Source organism: Triturus cristatus, chromosome 7, assembly GCF_964204655.1.
Source record: "Triturus cristatus chromosome 7, aTriCri1.1, whole genome shotgun sequence".
NCBI classification, from domain to species: domain Eukaryota; kingdom Metazoa; phylum Chordata; class Amphibia; order Caudata; family Salamandridae; genus Triturus; species Triturus cristatus.
In genome coordinates, this window is record NC_140590.1 from 48,341,560 (window position 1) to 48,364,277 (window position 22,718).

General features: G+C 49.6%; 1 protein-coding gene across 3 annotated transcripts in view; it reads left to right on the forward strand.

Moving 5' to 3' along the window:
* POU2F2 (POU class 2 homeobox 2) overlaps window positions 1-22,718 on the forward strand; it is a 296,979-nt gene that overhangs the window by 194,278 nt on the left and 79,983 nt on the right. For all 3 annotated transcript variants that reach the window (XM_085615591.1, XM_085615593.1, XM_085615592.1), the window contains exons 2-4: window positions 7,141-7,212; window positions 14,445-14,479; window positions 19,033-19,089. In XM_085615591.1, coding sequence (XP_085471717.1) covers window positions 7,141-7,212; window positions 14,445-14,479; window positions 19,033-19,089 — 164 coding nt within the window. The remainder of the gene's footprint in view (window positions 1-7,140; window positions 7,213-14,444; window positions 14,480-19,032; window positions 19,090-22,718) is intronic.

A 22,718-nucleotide genomic window follows, 5' to 3' on the forward strand; every position in this document is an offset into this window, starting at 1 on the left:
CGGTTCCAATTCTATAGTATTGTAAGGAGAGCTGGGGCGCCGTGGTTAAGGGTCAGTACACAGTGCCACAAAATGTAAACACTTTTGCCCTGGATGACACGTGAGCGGATGGAAGACGCAGCTCCCCATGAAGGGGTCCCCAAGACTTAGGGGGTGTGGCAGAAACAGCCTGGGGCTTCTTAAACCCTGGAGCAGACTTACTCTGAGAACTCCTGTCTTCTCCTGGCACTTGGAGCCTCCCTTCTGAATGCAACAGCGGGCTCAACAGAGGGGTAGATGTGAAGCTAGATCCCTCCTCTAGGGGGCGCCACTGGAAAGGGTGATGCGCACTATCTACACCTGGGCATAATGCAGCAAGGCCTGCTCTGAGCCAATCACATTCCTGAACGTTAAGGCACTTGTGAGCGAAGCTGCCTGTCAGTAGGACTGCTTGGGGTGAGTGTGTTTGTGTGTGTGAGTTTGTAAGCTTTTGTTGTGTAACCATTTGTGTCGGGTTCTGATGATCAAAGGCTGAATTGCAGGCGTATGTCAGTGTCCGTCTCCTTGTCGGATAACTAAAGAATTCAATTTTCTTGCATGTTAGTGCCTGTGTATGTTTTCATGTGTGCTAGTGTGTGCGTGCACATTATGTCTGTTTGTAGTTGTCCACAGTTGTGTGGGCGCACGTGTGTCAGTCTTAGAATCTGAGTGTGCTTGTGTCTACGTGTGACTGTATGATGTTGTTTGTGTGAGACCATTATGCCTGTTTGTAGTTCTCCACGGTTGTGTGGGCACATGTGTGTCGATCTTGGAATCTGAGTGTGCCTGTGTCTATGTGTGATGGTGTGTGTGTGTGAGCACATTATGTTTGTAGTTGTCCATGGTTGTGTGGGCCCAGCTGTGTCATTCTTGGAATCTGAGTGTGCCTGTGTTTATGTGTGCATGTGTGATGGTATGCGAGTGAGCGCATTATGACTGTTTGTAGTTGTCCATGGTTGTGTGGGCCCATCTGTGTCATTCTTGGAATCTGAGTGAGCCTGTGTTTATGTGTGCATGTGTGATGGTATGCGAGTGAGTGCATTATGACTGTTTGTAGTTATGCATTGTAGTGTAGGTGCATATGTGTCATTCTTGGTATCTGAGTGTGCCTGTGTTTATGTGTGCATGTGTGATGGTGTGCGAGTGAGCGCATTATAGTTATGCATTGTAGTGTAGGTGCATGTGTGTCATTCTTGGAATCTGAGTGTGCCTGTGTTTATGTGTGCATGTGTGATGGTATGCGAGTGAGCGCATTATGACTGTTTGTAGTTGTCCATGGTTGTGTGGGCCCATCTGTGTCATTCTTGGAATCTGAGTGAGCCTGTGTTTATGTGTGCATGTGTGATGGTATGCGAGTGAGTGCATTATGACTGTTTGTAGTTATGCATTGTAGTGTAGGTGCATATGTGTCATTCTTGGTATCTGAGTGTGCCTGTGTTTATGTGTGCATGTGTGATGGTGTGCGAGTGAGCGCATTATAGTTATGCATTGTAGTGTAGGTGCATGTGTGTCATTCTTGGAATCTGAGTGTGCCTGTGTTTATGTGTGCATGTGTGATGGTATGCGAGTGAGCGCATTATGACTGTTTGTAGTTGTCCATGGTTGTGTGGGCCCATCTGTGTCATTCTTGGAATCTGAGTGTGCCTATGTTTATGTGTGCATGTGTGATGGTATGCGAGTGAGCACATTATGACTGTTTGTAGTTGTCCATGGTTGTGTGGGCCCATCTGTGTCATTTTTGGAATCTGAGTGAGCCTGTGTTTATGTGTGCATGTGTGATGGTATGCAAGTGAGCGCATTATGACTGTTTGTAGTTATGCATTGTAGTGTAGGTGCATGTGTGTCATTCTTGGAATCTGAGTGTGCCTGTGTTTATGTGTGCATGTGTGATGGTGTGCGAGTGAGCGCATTATGACTGTTTGTAGTTATGCATTGTAGTGTAGGTGCATGTGTGTCAGTCTTGGAATCTGAGCGTAACTGTGTCTACGTGAGCATGTGTATCTGTGTGTGATTATGGCTACATCATTAGTTAAGTGTGTGTGAGTGTATGTTTGGGGGTGCATGAGTGTGTGTATGTGTGTGTAACTGCATGCCGGTGTGATGTATGCCTGGGTATGTTTTCATATGTGATTCCTCGCCCACGTGTCTTTGTGCATGTTGGTTTCTGTATGCTTGTGTAGTAGGGTGGGTGTGCAACAATGTGCACCCTCACTACATGGGACCCTCTCCAGCACCAATCACGTTATGTGGGGTGGCCGTGTCGATGGAAGTCAATGGTGTAAGTGCACACTTCAGGATATAGTTACCAATGCCCTGCTCCTACAATGTTTCCACTGCCTCTGCCCTTGCTGAGTTCTGCCGTGTGTCTGTGTGTCTATTTCTGCCGTGTTCCCGTATTTGTTCGTTTCTGTTGCTTCTTCGTGCAGGTTGATTTCTGTTTTTCTGCTGTGTGTGTTCGTCCGCCGCAGCCCTGCTTCCATGTTTCCACATTTGCATACTTCAATCCTGCCCCCGTTCTTGCTAATATTAGCTGTTTTCCTGTATGTTTGTGTGTCTGCCCTGTAAGAGTGCTTGGTAAATGTCTGTTGTACCTCTGATGTCTGTGTTTATTCCTGCTGCGCCTTTGTGCCTGGATACGCGTGCTGTCCCTCCATGTATGGGTATTTTTGTTGTACCTGTGGGTGCCTCTTTAGTTCCAATCTTCCTCTGCACATGTTTTTAATGTTGTTGCTGGTCGAGAGTGACTGCACATACTTGTTTATCTGCGCTGGGATTTGTTCTTGTTCATTTAAACGGTTTCTTTTGTGCCTCCAGGGTAGTTTTACTTCTGGTGTGTCAGCGGTTGTGTAGATTTTCGTTTAATCTTTGTGTGTTGATTTTCTTACCCATGTGCATGTATATTACTGTTTTTTGTTCGTTCTTCATGTGTCTGTCAGTTTCTTGAAGGCTTGTTTATTTCTCTCTTGGGTGTTTGTTTTAGCTGTCTTAGCGTAGTCCTGTCGTTTTTGCATCGTTTTTTTTATCTTCGACACTTCTTGGATCAGCCTGCTCGGCCTCCTCGCCGGCGGTGTGTTTTGTTTCCGTTTGGGCGTCCCTAGTTTCTCGCAGCTGTCCGTGTTGTTCAGTTTCTTTCCTCGTTTGTTCTGGACAGTTCTCAAGAGGATGTGCCTTACAACCGTCCCGAGCACACTTCCTTCTCTTCCAGACACGTGGAGGAAGGGTTTAGGGAGGATCGCGGAAGCGGAAGTGGTAGTAACAGGTGGGATGGCGGGCAGCCTGTTCCGGCTCATCTGGCGGTGGTGCACCCGTGTGGGACGTGGTGCTACTCGTCACTGTTTCCAGGCCTCGCTTTCTCGGGTGTGTTGTGGTGTCAGCACCTGTGAAGTGAGGATGAAACCGCCATCATGAGCCACTTCTCATGGGCAAGTTCTGAATCCTGATCCTGGCACCGAGAGTAGGACAAGGGGGGGAGGGGTACAAGAGAGGGCAAGCTGGCGGGGTCAAGCTGCCCTACAGCTTGACCCCGCCAGCTTGACCCCAACACCTCTTGCATCAACTTACGCCAACCTGAAGGGAAGGTGTCATAATTCACTCCAAGAGGCCTCGTCCATCCAGCATCACCAGTTACCATCATCCCATCAGGCAGACAGACTAACGGTCAGCAGTAGGCGCAAGCCATCGGTCTATGAGGCATCCTCAGTTGTCCCCAGAGGCCACCGCCATCATCCCGAGAGACACCTTCCCCTACTGAAGGTGCATCTCTCCATCTTTCATAGCTCCAAGATCCCACCTCCATCATCCCACTAGGCAGACAGACTTACAGTCACCAGTTGGCACATCCTATTGCTCTATGAGGCACCCTCAGTTCACCCAAGAGGCCACCTCCTTCATCCCAGGAGGCGCCTTCCTGTACCCAAGGAGGCATCTTTCATAGCTCCAAGAGGCCACCTCCTTCATCCCAGGAGGCGCCTTCCTGTACCCAAGGAGGCATCTTTCATAGCTCCAAGAGGCCACCTCCTTCATCCCAGGAGGCGCCTTCCTGTACCCAAGGAGGCATCTTTCATAGCTCCAAGAGGCCACCTCCTTCATCCCAGGAGGCGCCTTCCCGTACCCAAGGAGGCATCTTTCATAGCTCCAAGAGGCCACCTCCTTCATCCCAGGAGGCGCCTTCCCGTACCCAAGGAGGCATCTTTCATAGCTCCAAGAGGCCACCTCCTTCATCCCAGGAGGCGCCTTCCCGTACCCAAGGAGGCATCTTTCATAGCTCCAAGAGACCACCTCCTTCATCCCAGGAGGCGCCTTCCCGTACCCAAGGAGGCATCTTTCATAGCTCCTAGAGGCCTCCGCCATCATCCCAAGAGGCACCTTCCCCACCCAAAGAGGTATCTTTCCGTCTTTCATAGCTCCAAGACGCCACCTCCATCATCCCAAGAGGCACCTTCTCCTACCCGTGGAGGCGTCTTTCATAGCTCCTAGAGGCCTCCTCCATCACTCCAAAAGGCCCCTTCCCTTACCCAAGGGGGCATCTTTCATAGCTCCTAGAGGCCTCCTCCATCATCCCATTAGGCACCTTCCCTTACCCAAGGAGGCATCTTTCATAGCTCCAAGAGACCACCTCCTTCATCACAGGAGGTGCATTCCCGTACCCAAGGAGGCATCTTTCATAGCTCCTAGAGGCCTCCGCCATCATCCCAAGAGGCACCTTCCCCACCCAAAGAGGTATCTTTCCGTCTTTCATAGCTCCAAGACGCCACCTCCATCATCCCAAGAGGCACCTTTCCCTACCCATGGAGGTGTCTTTCATAGCTCCTAGAGGCCTCCTCCATCATTCCAAAAGGCTCCTTCCCTTACCCAAGGGGGCATCTTTCATAGCTCCTAGAGGCCTCCTCCATCATCCCATTCGGCACCTTCCCTTACCCGAGGAGGCATCTTTCATAGCTCCTAGAGGCCTCCTCCATCATCCCATCAGGCACCTTCCCTTACACGAGGAGGCATCTTTCATAGCTCCAAGATCCCACCTCCATCATCCCACTAGGCAGACAGACTTACAGTCACCAGTTGGCACATCCTATTGCTCTATGAGGCACCCTCAGTTCACCCAAGAGGCCACCTCCTTCATCCCAGGAGGCGCCTTCCCGTACCCAAGGAGGCATCTTTCATAGCTCCTAGAGGCCTCCTCCATCATCACAAGAGGCACCTTCTCCACCCAAAGAGGTATCTTTCCGTCTTTCATAGCTCCAAGACGCCACCTCCATCATCCCAAGAGGCACCTTCCCCTACCCGTGGAGGCGTCTTTCATAGCTCCTAGAGGCCTCCTCCATCACTCCAAAAGGCCCCTTCCCTTACCCAAGGGGGCATCTTTCATAGCTCCTAGAGGCCTCCTCCATCATCCCATTAGGCACCTTCCCTTACCCGAGGAGGCATCTTTCATAGCTCCTAGAGGCCTCCTCCATCATCCCATTAGGCACCTTCCCTTACGTGAGGAGGCATCTTTCATAGCTCCTAGAGGCCTCCTCCATCATTACAAGGAGGCACATTCCCCTACCCAAGAGGGCATCATTTATAGAGCCTAAGAGACAGGCTATTTCATCCCTTTAGTACTTTCACCAGCCCCGCGAGCTTCTCTTCATTTCTCAAGGGTCATCTTCCACTTCCAGTGGGCAGTGCCTCAAGAGGTAAAGGCTGGTGCCTCATTTCAAGAGCACCTTCCATAGTCCCTCGAAGAACCTCCTGTGGCCATATTCAGCCCTTTCTAGAGGCCTTCTGGGCACCTACCATAATGCCCTTCGCCTGCCTCGGTCCATTATGACATTAAACACCTTCTGTTGTCCCCAGGTGGCCCATCGTTGTCTCCGTAGAACCTGTTGCACCCCTGATGTGAGCATGACGTCACATTATGTTTTATGACAGATGCCATCCCATATTACTGTGTTTCGCAACTGATAACACTATATTATATTGCTGATAATATTACAGGATGGCAGGTCGTTTGCTTATGACACCATCAAACACCATTCACTACTGCTGTTGACATCACAAATGTACAATATGGGTTACATGTCGTCACACTGAGTTATGACGTCTTCAATGTGGTCTGCATGTGCTGAAGTTCTATTAATTAGATTTCCATACGAAATATACCATGTAAAATACTGCAGAAATGAGAAAGAATATGTATGTGGCAAAATATGCACAGATGTGTGTTTTTACCTCAACTTTTCCACAGGAATTTCACATAAATTGCACGGAAGTCCTGCTGTCAATTCACAATTTAACTCTGAAATCCATACGCTCTGAAAATGTATTTGTAGAGTGTTTGATTTGAAGTCTGATCTCGTCCTATACCAGGCGGTGCTGTTGTGTGTGACGTTGAATACGACAGAGTGCTCATACTAGGCCTGGGCTTGAAATTCCACTCCGCTTGCGGAGTTTGTGGAATGTTTTCCTCTCCGCACAGAGTGCCGAGTTCTGAAAACTCAGCTCGACTCCGCAGAGTTTTTTCCACACTCGTTCTCACCCACGTCAAGTTGACGAATGCGAGGGAGGAAAATCTTACTCCAGACCACCTCCTGGCGAGATTTCTCAATGCGAGCGGTCGCGCACGGCTGCTACCGTTTGTGTGAGAAACCTTCCGTTCACGTTGAGGAAGCTGCCGCTCGAGTAGAACATCAACTTGAGCGGCAGAAAGAAGTGCTCTTTTGTGCTGCGAATAGTGCCTTTCACGCTGATTTTACAGTGCGGGACAGACACCCGGCGCTAAAAATCTGTGCGAGCGGTGTGAATGACGCACTCTACCGCTTGCGTAACTCCGCATAGCACAGCAGAGATTTTTAGTCCTTCCGCGATACCTGCATTTTGTTTGGAACGGAACTGAATAATCTGCATTGATGTCAGAATAAAAGTTGCGATCCTTTTATTCCTCCAACATGATACAGATGTCTGAAGTATGTTCCCGCACTGTATGTCTATAAAAGTTAATCAGTCTCTTATCTCTCTCTCCCGCTGTCTCCATCACTCTTCGTGTTTCCCTTTCGATCTGTCTCTCCCTCCCTTCCTCCATTTGTCTCTCATGCTCACCCCCATGCATGCCCTCCCCTGTCCATCGCAATCCTTCTTCTGCAGAAATTAGAATGTCGAAGCCGGGGGAGGCCGAGAAGGTGCAGTCAGACGCAGACTCCCCGCTGGACCACACAGGTGAGTGAGTGCACCGGGGGCGGGCTCTTCCGGTATGAGCTCTCATAGCCTGACATCACACATCCTATGACTCACAGTGACATCACACATCTTATGACCCACAGTGACACCACACATCCTATGACCCACAATCACATCACACATGTCATGACCCACAGTGACATCACACATCCTACGAACTACAGTGACATCGCAAATCCTATAAGTCACGGTGACATCACACATCCTATGACCCACAGTGACATCACACATCCTATGACTCACAGTGACATCACACATCTTGTGACTCACAGTGACATCACACATCTTGTGACCCAGTGACATCACACATCCTATGAGCCACAGTGACCTCACACATCCTATGACCCACAGTGACATCACACATCCTATGAACTACAGTGACAACGCAAATCCTATAACTCATGGTGACATCACACATCCTATGACCCACAGTGACATCACACATCCTATCACTCACAGTGACATCACACATCCTATGACCCACAGTGACACCACACATCCTATGACCCACAATGACATCACACATTTCATGACCCACAGTGACATCCCACATCCTATGACCCACAGTGACATCACACATCCTATGACCCACAGTGACGCCACACATCCTATGACCCACAATGACATCACAAATTTCATGACCCACAGTAACATCCCACATCCTATGACCCACAGTGACCTCACACATCCTATGACACATTGTGACCTCACACATCCTATGAACTACAGTGACATCGAAAATCCTATAACTCACGGTGACATCACACATCCTATGACCCACAGTGACATCACCCATCCTATGACTCACAATGACATCACACATCATATGACCCACAGTGACGCCACACATCCTATGACCCACAATGACATCACACATTTCATGACCCACAGTGACATCCCACATCCTATGACCCACAGTGACATCACACATCCTATGACCCACAGTGATGCCACACATCCTATGACCCACAATGACATCACACATTTCATGACCCACAGTAACATCCCACATCCTATGACCCACAGTGGCATCACACATCCTATGACCCACAATGACATCACACATTTTATGACCCACAGTGACATCCCACATCCTATGACCCACAGTGACATCCCACATCCTATGACCCACAGTGACATCCCACATCCTATGACCCACAATGACATCACACATCCTATGACCCACAGTGACATCCCACATCCTTTGACCCACAATGACATCACACATTTCATGACCCACAGTGACATCCCACATCCTATGACCCACAGTGACATCACACATCCTATGACCCACAGTGACATCCCACATCCTATGACCCACAATGATATCACATGACCGCCCTTTCCGCACATTATGTCCTCTACATCAGCATCTTCACATCTGTCGAGGGAAGCAGGTACACATGGCTCATCACAGGATCCTCTGTAATGCCTGTTCCTGGTGATGCCTTCATGACCTTGAGATCAGGGTAGCAAGGCCAGTGCTTAGTGGACCAAAGGGCGAGCCAGGGCGAGCAGTTTCTACTGCTAATCTGATGGTAAGGCTTGGTAGGAAATTTTAGATTATCAAGAAAAAATAGAAACGAAGTAGTGTGTTGGGTCCCACTTAATACCAGTAGACAAGGGATGTTTTAGGGGTGATAGTCTCACTTAATAATAGCAGACAAAGGGATGTTTTAGGGGTGAGGGTTTCAATAACAGCAGACAAAGGGATATTTTAGGGTGATGGCCTCACTTAATAACAGCAGACAAAGTGATGTTTTAGGGGTGCTGGTTTCAAAACAGCAGACAGAGGGATGTTTTAGGGGTGAGGGTTTCAATAACAGCAGACAGAGGGATGTTTTAGGGGTGAGGGTTTCAATAACAGCAGACAAAGGGATATTTTAGGGTGATGGCCTCACTTAACAGCAGACAAAGTGATGTTTTAGGGGTGATGGTTTCAAAACAGCAGACAGAGGGATGTTTTAGGGGTGAGGGTTTCAATAACAGCAGACAGAGGGGTGTTTTAGGGGTGAGGGTTTCAATAACAGCAGACAAAGGGATGTTTTAGAGGTGATGGTTTCAATAACAGCAGACAAGGGGATGATTTAGGGGTGAGGGTCTCAATAAGAGCAGACAGAGGGATGTTTCAGGGGTGATGGTCTCACTTAATAACAGCAGACAATGGGATGTTTTAGGGGTGAGGGTTTCAATACCAGCAGACAAGGGGATGTTTTAGGGGTTAGGATTCAATAACAGCAGGCAAGGGGATGTTCTAGGGGTTAGGGTTTCAATACCAGCAGACAAGGGGATGTTTAGGGGTGAGGGTTTCAATAACAGCAGACAAGGGGATGTTTTAGGGGTTAGGGTTCAATAACAGCAGGCAAGGGGATGTTCTAGGGGTTAGGGTTTCAATACCAGCAGACAAGGGGATGTTTAGGGGTGAGGGTTTCAATAACAGCAGACAAGGGGATGTTTTAGGGGCGAGGGTTTCAATTACAGCAGACAAAGGGATGTTTTACGGGTGAGGGTTTCAATAACAGCAGACAATGGGATGTTTTAGGGGTGAGGGTTTTAATAACAGCAGCCAAGGGGATATTTAGGGGTGAGGGTTTCAATAACAGCAGACAAAGGGATGTTTTAGGGGTGAGGGTTTCAATAACAGCAGACAATGGGATGTTTAGGGGTGAGGGTTTCAAAAACAGCAGACAAAGGGATGTTTTAGGGGTGAGGGTTTCAATACCAGCAGACAAGGGGATGTTTTAGGGGTGAGGGTTTAAATACCAGCAGACAAGGGGATGTGTTAGGGGTGATGGTCTCACTTAATACCAGCAGACAAAGGGATTTTTTAGGGGTGAGGGTTTCAATAACAGCAGACAATGGGATGTTTTAGGGGTGAGGGTTTTAATAACAGCAGACAAGGGGATGTTTTGGGGTGAGGGTTCAATAACAGCAGACAAGGGGATGTTTTAGGTGTTAGGGTTTCAATACCAGTAGACAAGGGGATGTTTAGGGGTGAGGGTTTCAATAACAGCAGACAAGGGGATGGTTTAGGGGTGAGGTTTTCAATAACAGCAGACAAAGGGATTTTTTAGGAGTGAGGGTTTCAATAACAACAGACAATGGGATGTTTTAGGGGTGAGGGTTTTAATAACAGCAGACAAGGGGATGTTTTAGGTGTTAGGGTTTCAATACCAGTAGACAAGGGGATGTTTAGGGGTGAGGTTCAATAACAGCAGACACGGGGATGTTTTAGGGGTGAGGGTTTCAATACCAGCAGACAAGGGGATGGTTTAGGGGTGAGGGTTTCAATAACAGCAGACAAGGGGATGTTTTAGGGGTGAGGGTTTCAATAAAAGCAGACAAGGGGATGTTTTAGGTGTTAGGGTTTCAATACCAGTAGACAAGGGGATGTTTAGGGGTGAGGGTTTCAATAACAGCAGACAAGGGGATGGTTTAGGGGTGAGGTTTTCAATAACAGCAGACAAAGGGATTTTTTAGGAGTGAGGGTTTCAATAACAACAGACAATGGGATGTTTTAGGGGTGAGGGTTTTAATAACAGCAGACAAGGGGATGTTTTAGGTGTTAGGGTTTCAATACCAGTAGACAAGGGGATGTTTAGGGGTGAGGTTCAATAACAGCAGACAAGGGGATGTTTTAGGGGTGAGGGTTTCAATACCAGCAGACAAGGGGATGGTTTAGGGGTGAGGGTTTCAATAACAGCAGACAAGGGGATGTTTTAGGGGTGAGGGTTTCAATAAAAGCAGACAAAGGGATGTTTTAGGGTTGAGGGTCTCAATAACAGCAGACAAGGGGATGTGTTAGGGGCGAGGGTCTCAATAACAGCAGACAAGGGGATGTTTTAGGATAGATGGTCTCACTTTGCCATCCAACCCGTGCTCAAGGTAGGCCAGCTTTTGTGTCAGGATACCCAGGGCAAAAACATCTATGTCGGGATACCAAGGGAAAACACATCTATGTTAGGATACCAAGGGCAAAAACATCTGTGTCAGGATACCAAGGGCACAAACATCTGTGTCAGGATACCAAGGGCAAAAACATCTGTGTCAGGATACCAAGGGCACAAACATCTGTGTCAGGATACCAAGGGCAAAAACATCTGTGTCAGGATAACAAGGGCACAAACATCTGTGTCAGGATATCAAGGGCACAAACATCTGTGTCAGGATATCAAGGGCAAATAACATCTTTGTCAGGATACCAAGGGCAAAAACATCTGTGTCAGGATACCAAGGGCACAAACATCTGGGCCAGAACACCCAGGGCTCAAACATCTGGGTCAGAATACCAAGGACAAAAAATTATGGGGCCAAAATATCTAAACCGAAATATTGAGTTCCAAAATATTGTAAAGGTTGGTGTAGATTTACAATTTCTAACTCCACATCTGTGCACCTCGAAGCTGCATATATGTGAAGCTGTGCAGTAAACCTACACTCACCTACACAATGTTTTGATCCTTGATGTGTAGGCCTCACTGCTTTGGTCCCACAATATCTTGTAGTCAATGTTCTGGCGGAACCCCAGACCAGACCACGCATGTGGCTAGACTATCACATAGGACCAGCTTCCCCCGACATGACCACCGAGGTCTCTTGGCACCAGCTAGCCTCTGCCCCTGGATCCGCACAGCTGGATCTGGGTTTGAGAGGGAAGGGGCGATGCCCTTCAGCAGTGCAAGGCCTGTGGGGCAGGTTCAAGCTACGCCCTGCGTCTTGCTATCAAATAAGGGGGATTGGTCTATTGACTCTCATCTTGATGTTTGTGCTGCATTGAACGTGAGTCTGAAAGCCTAGAGCAGATCGACCTTAAAGTTGTATTTGATTGTCATAAGAACAGAATTATTGGAAGAGTTAAACGTGAATACTGGAGGTGGAACTGTTCAACCCCTGGCGCCGTCGGTGTTGTCTGCAACCTGGCTCTCTTGGCTATCTGGCTCAATGATATATGCTGCCTGTGTGTGATGTGGTGTGAAGCTATGTTATCTGATGTTATGTTATTATGTGTAATGTGTTGCTTTTGTTTGTGATGTTATGTTTTGCGATGTGATGCTATGTGAGGTTATGTTATGGTATGTGATTGGATGGGATGTAATGCTATCTTATTGTATGTTACGTTAAGCTATGGTATGATATGTTATTGTGGGAACGTTTTCAGGAGTCCAGGGGCAATCAGGGTATACTGGACTCAGACTCTAACAACCAGAGCCTGTTACTCCTGGTGTCCCGCGGCTTTGCCTCACTACTGATCCTAAAAGAACGCATTAAGTACAGCCCTGTTGCGCATGATTATCAGAGTAGTGGGGTACAGCCCCGTTGCTCGTGATTATCAGAGTAGCGGGGTACAGCCCCGTTGCTCGTGATTATCAGAGTAGCGAGGTACAGCCCTGTTACTTGTGATTATCAGCAGAGGGGGGTACAGCCCTGTTACTTGTGATTATCAGAGTAGCGAGGTACAGCCCTGTTACTTGTGATTATCAGCAGAGGGGGGTACAGCCCTGTTACTTGTGATTATCAGAGTAGTGGGGTACAGCCCCGTTGCTCATGATTATCAGAGTAGTGGGGTACAGCCCCGTTGCTCATGATTATCAAAGTAGCGGGGTACAGCCCCGTTGCTCGTGATTATCAGAGTAGTGGGGTACAGCCCCGTTGCTCATGATTATCAGAGTAGCGGGGTACAGCCCCGTTGCTCATGATTATCAGAGTAGTGGGGTACAGCCCCGTTGCTCATGATTATCCACTTAGTGGGGTACAGCCCCGTTGCTCATGATTATCAGAGTAGTGGGGTACAGCCCTGTTACTCATGATTATCAGCAGAGGGGGGTACAGCCCCACTTCTCGTGATTATCAGAGTAGTGGGGTACAACCCCGTTGATCGTGATTATCAGAGTAGGGTGGTACAGCCATGTTACTCGTGATTATCAGAGTAGGGGGGTACAGCCCTGTTTTCGTGATCATCAGAGTAGCGGGGTACAGCCCCATTGCTCATGATTATCAGAGTAGCGGGGTACAGCCCTGTTGCTCGTGATTATCAGAGTAGCGGGGTACAGCCCCATTGCTCATGATTATCAGAGTAGTGGGGTACAGCCCCATTGCGCATGATTATCAGAATAGCGGGGTACAGCCCCATTACTCGTGATTATCAGAGTAGCGGTGTACAGCCCCGTTGCTCATGATTATCAGAGTAGGGGGGTACAGCCCCGTTGCTCATGATTATCAGAGTAGCGGGGTACAGCCCCATTGCGCATGATTATCAGAATAGCGGGGTACAGCCCCATGGCTCGTGAATATCAGAGTTGCGGGGTACAGCCCCATTGCGCATGATTATCAGAATAGCGGGGTACAGCCCCATGGCTCGTGATTATCAGAGTTGCGGGCCCGAGCAGTCCAAGGCTTGGTCAGGAAAGTTATGTGTGACAGAGACTTGGAACTCACTGAGAGAGCCAGTGTTTTTACTGAGTATAAATGTTTACTTGGCAGACAACACAGTATGGTACATGGTGACAATATTATGGTACACAACTAGTGACATCACCTTTGCAGTAAGAGGGGGCAGTTGGAATTGATTTGCACTACTCCTGTGGAACAGGTATCACTATATTCAGACCCTTTCCAAGCATGTTGTTGTCCTCACCGGGGGAGGGGTGGGGGATGATGGGTCCTACTCTTTATCCGCGTCCCCTCCTAAACGATACTGGTTGAGTGGAGCGTAATCCAACCCCAAATCATCTCCCTTCAGTGTCCTGTCTTTCACTGCCCTCAAGTATCGGCAGCTGGCTGATGGTTGGTTCCTACTAGTGTGCCACGCACACAGCCCACGGACACAAACAGGAGACAACAGATGCCAACTGTACTGAGGGAGGAACTGGCACTACGCCAGACCAAGGACACCACCTCCAGACCTGTCCAGACCTGACCATACCTGGGCTGCCCTGCCACCAGTCTAGACCAGGGGGTTCCAAGCTCTCCTGTATTGAGCGCTCCTTCTGATCAGTGAAAATCGTTGTGATCTACTGAAGGCTATGTTACCAGACACATCCCCTCGCCCAGCTTCACTGACTGTAGATTGAGGGAGCTTCTGATTCTAGCACAGACTGAGGACTCCAGACACATGCTTTGATACCGGTGCAGGGCAGGAGCGGCCTTCCTCTGTTTGACCAGTAGCCGAGCTCGTACTGATGTATAACATCCTCTTCTACTTTGTCTTCCAGAAACAGAACGGAATGGGCCAGATACAAACCACCAGGTGAGCCCATGCTGTCCCACCAACTGATTTTATCCATCATTTGTCTCACCCTATCAGCCCCAGGGCAGCCGGTAAGGTGAAGTGAGAGATGGAGGCATGTGGTGGAAAGGGAAGTGTGTTAGACAGAGTGTGGTTGGAGAAGAGGGGGCAATGTAGAGAGTGTGGTGGAGGACGAATGAGAAAAAGGGAGGGTGTGCAGGAGATGGGGTGAGACTTAGGGAGGGTGTAGGAGGTGGTGTGGGTGATAAAGTGAGTGATGCTGCGGCAGTGTGTGAGGTGTGGAGAGTGGGGAGTGTGGAGGAGGTGACTAAGAGATGTGGGGAGTGTGGTGGAGGTGACTGAGAGATGTGGGGAGTGTGATGAGATGGACTGAGAGATGTGGGGAGTGTGGTGGAGGTGGACTAAGAGATGTGGGGAGTGTGGTGGAGGTGGACTGAAAGATGTGGGGAGTGTGATGAGATGGACTGAGTGATGTGGGGAGTGTGGTGGAGGTGGACTAAGAGATGTGTGGGGTGGGGTGGTGGTGGACTGAGAGATGTGGGGAGCATGATGAGATGGACTGAGAGATGTGGGGAGTGTGGTTGTGGTGGACTGAGAGATGTGGACAGTGTGGTGGAGGTTGGCTGAGAGATGTCGGGAGTGTTGAGGACGTGGAGGAAAAGATGTGGGGAGTGTGGTGGAGGTGGACTGAGAGATGTGGGGAGTGTTGAGAACATGGACAAAGAGATGCGGGAGTGTGGTGAAGGTGGGCTGAGATATGTGGGGAGTGGGGTGGTGGTGGACTGAGAGATGTGGGGAGTGTGGTGGAGGTGGACTGAGAAATGTGGGGAGTGTGGTGAGATGGACTGAGAGATGTGGGGAGTGTGGTGAGATGGACTGAGAGATGTGGGGAGTGTGATGAGATGGACTGAGAGATGTGGGGAATGTGATGAGATGGACTAGGAGATGTGGGGAGTGTGGTGGAGGTGGACTAAGAGATGTGGGGAGTGGGATGTGATGGACTGAGAGATGTGGGGAGTGTGGTGGAGGTTGGCTGAGAAATGTGGGGAGTGTGGTGAGATAGACTGAGAGATGTAGGGAGTGTGGTGGAGGTGGACTGAAAGATGTGGGGAGTATGATGGAGGTGAGCTTAGAGATGTGGGGAGTGTTGAGGAGGTGGACTGAGATATGTGGGGAGAGTGGGGAGATGGATTGAGAGATGTGGGGAGTGTTGAGGAGGTGGGCTGAGAGATGTGGCGAGTGTGGCAGAGGTGAACTAAGATATGTGGGGAGCATGATGAGATGGACTGAGAGATGTGGGGAGTGTGGTTGTGGTGGACTGAGAGATGTGGACAGTGTGGTGGAGGTTGGCTGAGAGATGTCGGGAGTGTTGAGGACGTGGAGGAAAAGATGTGGGGAGTGTGGTGGAGGTGGACTGAGAGATGTGGGGAGTGTTGAGAACATGGACAAAGAGATGTGGGAGTGTGGTGAAGGTGGGCTGAGATATGTGGGGAGTGGGGTGGTGGTGGACTGAGAGATGTGGGGAGTGTGGTGGAGGTGGACTGAGAAATGTGGGGAGTGTGGTGAGATGGACTGAGAGATGTGGGGAGTGTGGTGAGATGGACTGAGAGATGTGGGGAGTGTGATGAGATGGACTGAGAGATGTGGGGAATGTGATGAGATGGACTAGGAGATGTGGGGAGTGTGGTGGAGGTGGACTAAGAGATGTGGGGAGTGGGATGTGATGGACCGAGAGATGTGGGGAGTGTGGTGGAGGTTGGCTGAGAAATGTGGGGAGTGTGGTGAGATAGACTGAGAGATGTAGGGAGTGTGGTGGAGGTGGACTGAAAGATGTGGGGAGTATGATGGAGGTGAGCTTAGAGATGTGGGGAGTGTTGAGGAGGTGGACTGAGATATGTGGGGAGAGTGGGGAGATGGATTGAGAGATGTGGGGAGTGTTGAGGAGGTGGGCTGAGAGATGTGGCGAGTGTGGCAGAGGTGAACTAAGATATGTGGGGAGTGTGGTGAGATGGACTGAGAGATGTGGGAAGTGTAGTGGAGGTTGGCTAAGAGATGTGGGGAGTGTTAAGGAGCTGGACTAGAGATGTGGGGAGTGTGGTGGAGGTGCACTGAGATATGTGGGGAGTGTGGTGAGATGGACTGAGAGATGTGGTGAGTGTGGTGGTGGTGGACTGAGAGATGTGGGGAGTGTGGTGGAGGTTGGCTGAGAGATGTCAGGAGTGTTGAGGACGTGGATGAAGAGATGTGGGGAGTGTGGTGGAGGTGGACTGAGAGATGTGGGGAGTGTGATGAGATGGACTGAGAGATGTGGATAATGTGATGAGATGGACTAGGAGATGTGGGGAGTGTGATGAGATGGACTGAGAGATGTGGGGAATGTGATGAGATGGACTAGGAGATGTGGGGAGTGTGGTGGAGGTGGACTAAGAGATGTGGGGAATGTGGTGGAGGTGGATGAAGAGATGTGGGAGTGTGGTGAAGGTGGGCTGAGAAATGTGGGAGTGGGGTGGTGGTGGACTGAGAGATGTGGGGAGTGTGGTGGAGGTGGACTGAGAAATGTGGAGAGTGTGGTGAGATGGACTGAGAGATGTGGGGAGTGTGGTGAGATGGAATGAGAGATGTGGGGAGTGTGATGAGATGGACTGAGAGATTTGGGGAATGTGATGAGATGGACTAGGAGATGTGGGGAGTGTGGTGGAGGTGGACTAAGAGATGTGGGGAGTGGGTTGTGATGGACTGAGAGATGTGGGGAGTGTGGTGGAGGTTGGCTGAGAGATGTGGGGAGTTATGTTATGTTATTGCGTTTTATATAGCGCGACAAATACCCGGAGGTGTCCTGGCGCTGAGATAGACTGAGAGATGTAGGGAATGTGGTGGAGGTGGACTGAAAGATGTGGGGAGTATGGTGGAGGTGAACTGAGAGATTTGGGGAGTGTTGAGGAGGTGGACTTAGAGAGGTGGAGAGAGTGGTGAGATGGACTGAGATATGTGGAGAGTGTTGAGGAGGTGGGCTGAGAGATGTGGGGAGTGTGGCAGAGGTGAACTAAGATATGTGGGGAGTGTGGTGAGATGGACTGAGAGATGTGGGAAGTGTAGTGGAGGTTGGCTGAGAGATGTGGGAAGTGTTAAGGAGCTGGACTAAGAGATGTGGGGAGTGTGGTGGAGGTGCACTGAGATATGTGGGGAGTGTGGTGGAGGTGACTGAGAGATGTGGGGAGTGTGGTGAGATGGACTCAGAGATGTGGGGAGTGTGGTGAGATGGACTGAGAGATGTGGGGAGTATGGTAGAGGTGAACTGGGAGATGTGGGGAGTGTGGTGAGATAAACTGAGAGATGTTGGGAGTATGGTGGAGGTGACTGAGAGATGTGGGGATTGTGGTGAGCTGGACTGAGATATGTGGGGAGTGTGGTGGAGGTTGGCCGAGAGATGTGGGGAGTGTGGTGAGATGGACTGAGAGATGTGGGGAGTGTGGTGAGATGGACTGAGAGATGTGGGGAGTGTGGTGAGCAGGGCTGGACTGGGAACCAAAACCGGCCCTGGCAAAGTGCTCGGCAGCCCCCCCCCCAGGTTGGGGGTGCCGCCGAGCTCTTTGCCAGGGCCGGTTTTCGTCCGATTTTGTTACAGGGCCGATTTTGCAGCTAAGCTGCAAAAACGGCCCAGTATCAAGAACGGCCCCCAGGGGCCCAAAACCGGCCCCCACCCTTGCGGCGCACCGTGGTATTGCCCAGTGCCCGCTACGGCCAGTCCGGCCCTGGTGGTGAGATGGACTGAGAGATGTGGGGAGTATGGTGGAGGTGAACTGAGAAATGTGGGGAGTGTGGTGAAGGTGGACTGAGAGATGTGGGTGTGTATGATGAAGGTGGACTTTGAGATAGAGGAAAGCCTAGTGGAGGTGGAATGAGAGATGGGCAGTGTATAAGGTGGGAAAGGAGTGAAAGGTGGCAGTAGAGTTGGAGATTGAGAGTGTGTAGAGAAAAGGAGTTTGTGATGGAGTAAGTGTGGCTGTCTTGGTGATGGAGTGTGGCATGAAAGGATTGTGGTGGTGTGTTGCATGCAAGATGTAGGGGTTGTGGTGGAGGGAGATTATTAACCAGAGAGTGTAGTCGGTTGAGCAGGAGGAATTGAGTGTGTAGAAACGATGTTGAGTGTGATGGGTGATTAAGGGAGTGTGGTTGGGGGCAGAGCGAGCCATTTCGGAATTGTTGTGGAGGTGGAGTGAGACAACAGGGAGAGCTGTAGATGGATTTAGTGTAGGAAGTAAATGGAGGGTCAGATTAAAGGAATGTAACTGTGGACAGTGGAAGTGTCGGAGGAGGGATGAGAGATAGGAGTGGATGGAGGGAGTAAAGCGTGGAGGTAGTACACGAGAAATAGATACCGCTTAGCTATGTGGTAAGTGGAGAGGGTTACTCTGTCACAACGGTGATGGATATCCCATATGCTGAGATAAAGTCAGAGCTGAGTGCATCTCACAGTCTCTCACTCACGCTATACATTCACCCTGTGCAAGGCCCACCTTGAACCTGACTACATCTTATTGTCTCCTTTCCAGACCCAGCAGAGTAGGGGATCTCCCTTCTCCCTATCACCTAATGGCCAAAACCCAAAGGTAAGACACTTCAATGTCAGTAACTTTATTCTCAGGAGCCACCGTTTATTTGGAAGTGCCAGGAAGGCAAACCCAAGGAAGTGGAATGTAAAAGTGACAAGAAATACTAAACATGTGTGAAAGAGTTATGGAAGAAATGTCAAACTACATAAGATGGGAGAACTGGAGTCTCACCTTTTCAGAAAAGATCGCAAGAGTATAATCCCTGCATCCCTTCAAACCTGCTCACCCCGCCTAAGCGTTTGCTGTACATTCTGAGACTTGTAGTCCAGTGGATGGGATATGTAGAAGGAAGGTGGAAGAAAGTTATGAATGAAGATAGAGATACAATCACTGGGAAGAGAGGTGTGTGTGTGTGTTTGGAGACCTAGAAGAAAGCGAGAGGGAGGAAGGCGGAGCCGGCTTTCACAAGATGTAGAGAGATGGGGCTTAAGCCACTATGAAATGCATGATATGGTGAGGGGGAGGGTAGATCAGTGAGAGAAGGAAGGAGAATGTGTGAGGAGGACACATTGAAGAGGAGGAAGAAGGATGAATGATGTAAAAAGAACAAGCGAAGGTGTTTGAGAAAAAGAGGACAGGGCATAGTTGATGCTGAGAATATTAGATGAATGCCTGGGTTGCCACCAGCTGGGGGGGGGGGTCATATTGCCTGTATAAGCAGCATACGGGGCATCATTGCCACAGAGGGTGGTCCACTCTTTTCAGTGCCTTTGGTGGTGGAGAGGGAGCTAGAAGTAGAAGATAAGGGGAAGTAAGATGAGCAGAAGAGAGAGTAAAGGAAGAGAAAAAGAAGAGGGGTAGAGTAAGTGTAAGAGGACAGGTTGGGATTGAAGAGGGCGAGTGAGGGATAAACAATATGTAAGGGAGGCAGGAGTAAGAGAAGAGGGTTTAAATACAGATGGGGTGAAACAAGGGCACTCTGTGCATATTTTTCCACATGCATCCTCATCTCCCCGGACCCAGCCCCTGATCTGCAGACCTGTGTGTGGCGTTCATGCCACTTATACCTCAACATGTTCTGTTGGCACTACTCCTGCTGCCGTGCTGAATCTGCTTTTCAAGGAAGGGATGCTTGCACTGCGGTGCTTCTCTGTGAGAGGGAAGCTTGTTCTGCTTCTGCCATACTGTGCTTGTTCAGTGAAGAGGCACACTGTGTACTACAACAGCATGATATGTACTCAGTGCTTAGTTTGTAAAACAAAGTGCCACGGCCCTGGTCAGGAGATTACCACAGGTCACACTACACATTGACTCTGACAGAGCTGCCAACGACAGTACCAACACAATGTCTAACAGTCACACTCCTACAAGACAGACAATTCAGACTCTTGTAGGACCCAAAGCTATAAGAATAGCTTGGACGTAAGGTATTATTCATTTATAATGTATTTTGAATTAATAAATAGCTTTTGTTGAGCTCATCTCTAAATCAGACAAACAGCGCCACCATGTGGCAGACAGCCATAAGTGCTGGTGTTGACAATTAAGTGCTGGTGCCGAGCACTCAAAACCACCCGCACAAATTAAGCATGGTGTATACTTGTTCTGTGAGGTGGAAGCTTGCACTGCTGCTACCTATGATCTACTTGCTTTTTGAGAGAGGGGAAATGATTCTGCACTGCCTGTGTTCTGTGAAAGAACTAAGGACTAGCTTATGCTGTCCCATCTGCACCTGCTCTGCAAGGAAGAGAAGCTTGCAGGGCACTGCAGAAGGTCCAGTCGTACCTATTCAGTAAGGAAGGAAAGCTTGCAGGGCACTGTGGCTGGTCCAGTCGTACCTATTCAGTAAGGAAGGGAAGCTTGCAGGGCACTGTGGCTGGTCCAGTCGTACCTATTCAGTAAGGAAGGGAAGCTTGCAGGGCACTGCAGCAGGTCCAGTCATACCTATTCAGTAAGGAAGGGAAGCTTGCAGGGCACTGCAGCAGGTCCAGTCGTACCTATTCAGTAGGGAAGGGAAGCTTGCAGGGCACTGCGGCTGGTCCAGTTGTACCTATTCAGTAGGGAAGGGAAGCTTGCAGGGCACTGCGGCTGGTCCAGTCGTACATATTCAGTAAGGAAGAGAAGCTTGCAGGGCACTGTGGCTGGTCTAGTTGTACCTTTTCAGTAAGGAAGGGAAGCTTGCAGGGCACTGCGGCTGGTCCAGTCGTACCTATTCAGTAAGGAAGGGAAGCTTGCAGGGCACTGCAGCAGGTCCAGTCGTACCTATTCAGTAGGGAAGGGAAGCTTGCAGGGCACTGTGGCTGGTCCAGTCGTACCTATTCAGTAAGGAAGGGAAGCTTGCAGGGCACTGTGGCTGGTCCAGTCGTACCTATTCAGTAAGGAAGGGAAGCTTGCAGGGCACTGCAGCAGGTCCAGTTGTACCTATTCAGTAGGGAAGGGAAGCTTGCAGTGCCCTGCGGCTGGTCCAGTCGTACCTAATCAGTAGGGAAGGGAAGCTTGCAGTGCCCTGCGGCTGGTCCAGTCGTACCTAATCAGTAGGGAAGGGAAGCTTGCAGGGCACTTCGGCTGGTCCAGTCATACCTATTCAATAAAGAAGGGAAGCTTGCACCATTGGTTCCTGTGTTGTACCTGTTCTGTGTGTGTGTGATAGAACTGTTTGCCCCTCACCCTGAGGCTGTCACTTGACATATATCTTTTGTGACAAGGGAAGTTGCTCTGATGTTGTAAACCTTGTCACGAGTCAAAATTCTAAAATGACTGTCTTTGCCAATGCTTGTCTTACACCTTATGTGAATGAAGGAATGAACGTTCCCAAAAGAAGCGTGCCAGGCTTACTTGTGGTTTGCATGTGAAATGGACAGTTGTGGCATTAGGCCAGAGCCCTTTGTAAGACTTGAAGTACAGTGTTTGAAAGACAACTTCAAGACCCACAATGCATCGTGCTGTTGGCTGAAAAGCAAGTCCTGGCTGGACACGTCATGAAGACACTTGGCAGCCTTATAAAAACAAAATAACACTACATTCAAATTTGCTGCACGGTTTGCTTGTAGGAAACGAAGGGTTAAAAAGAGGGGGCGGAGGAGGAGGCCTTTCTACTGCAGACAGGACACCCAACGGGCAGTGGGACAACACTCCCCCCCTCAAAACAAAAGGGCGTGTCGCACCCAGAACAGCGGCGGTCTGCAGGGGGGAGACAGTTCAGTGACAGGAAATCCAGAAAGTGGGGTTGAGCTTCAGTGCTGGGAACTTCAGGGTGTATGGTCGGCCTTCCTGGACTGCTGTGGAGTTAGTTCCTCATTGTCTGCTCTTTTCTCTCTTGTCGGTGTCTTCTTCTATTGTGCTGACTGAGGCCAGAGCGACCTTGGTTCTCGAAATGTGGTCTTCCCCGGACTTTAAATACCAGGGCTGCTATTTATGTACTTTCACTGGAAGTGCTTCCTTCGGCTCCAATTCAGTGCTGCCACTTGAAGTGCTTCCTTCGGTCCAGTACAGTGCTGTCACTTGAAGTGCTTCCTTCGGTCCAGTACAGTGCTGTCACTTGAAGTGCTTTCTTCGGCTCTAGTACAGTGCTGTCACTTGAAGTGCTTCCAGCGGTCCAGTACAGTGCTGTCACTTGAAGTGCTTCCTTGTGCTTCCTTTGGCTCCAGTACAGTGCTGTCACGTGAAGTGCTTTCTTCGGCTCTAGT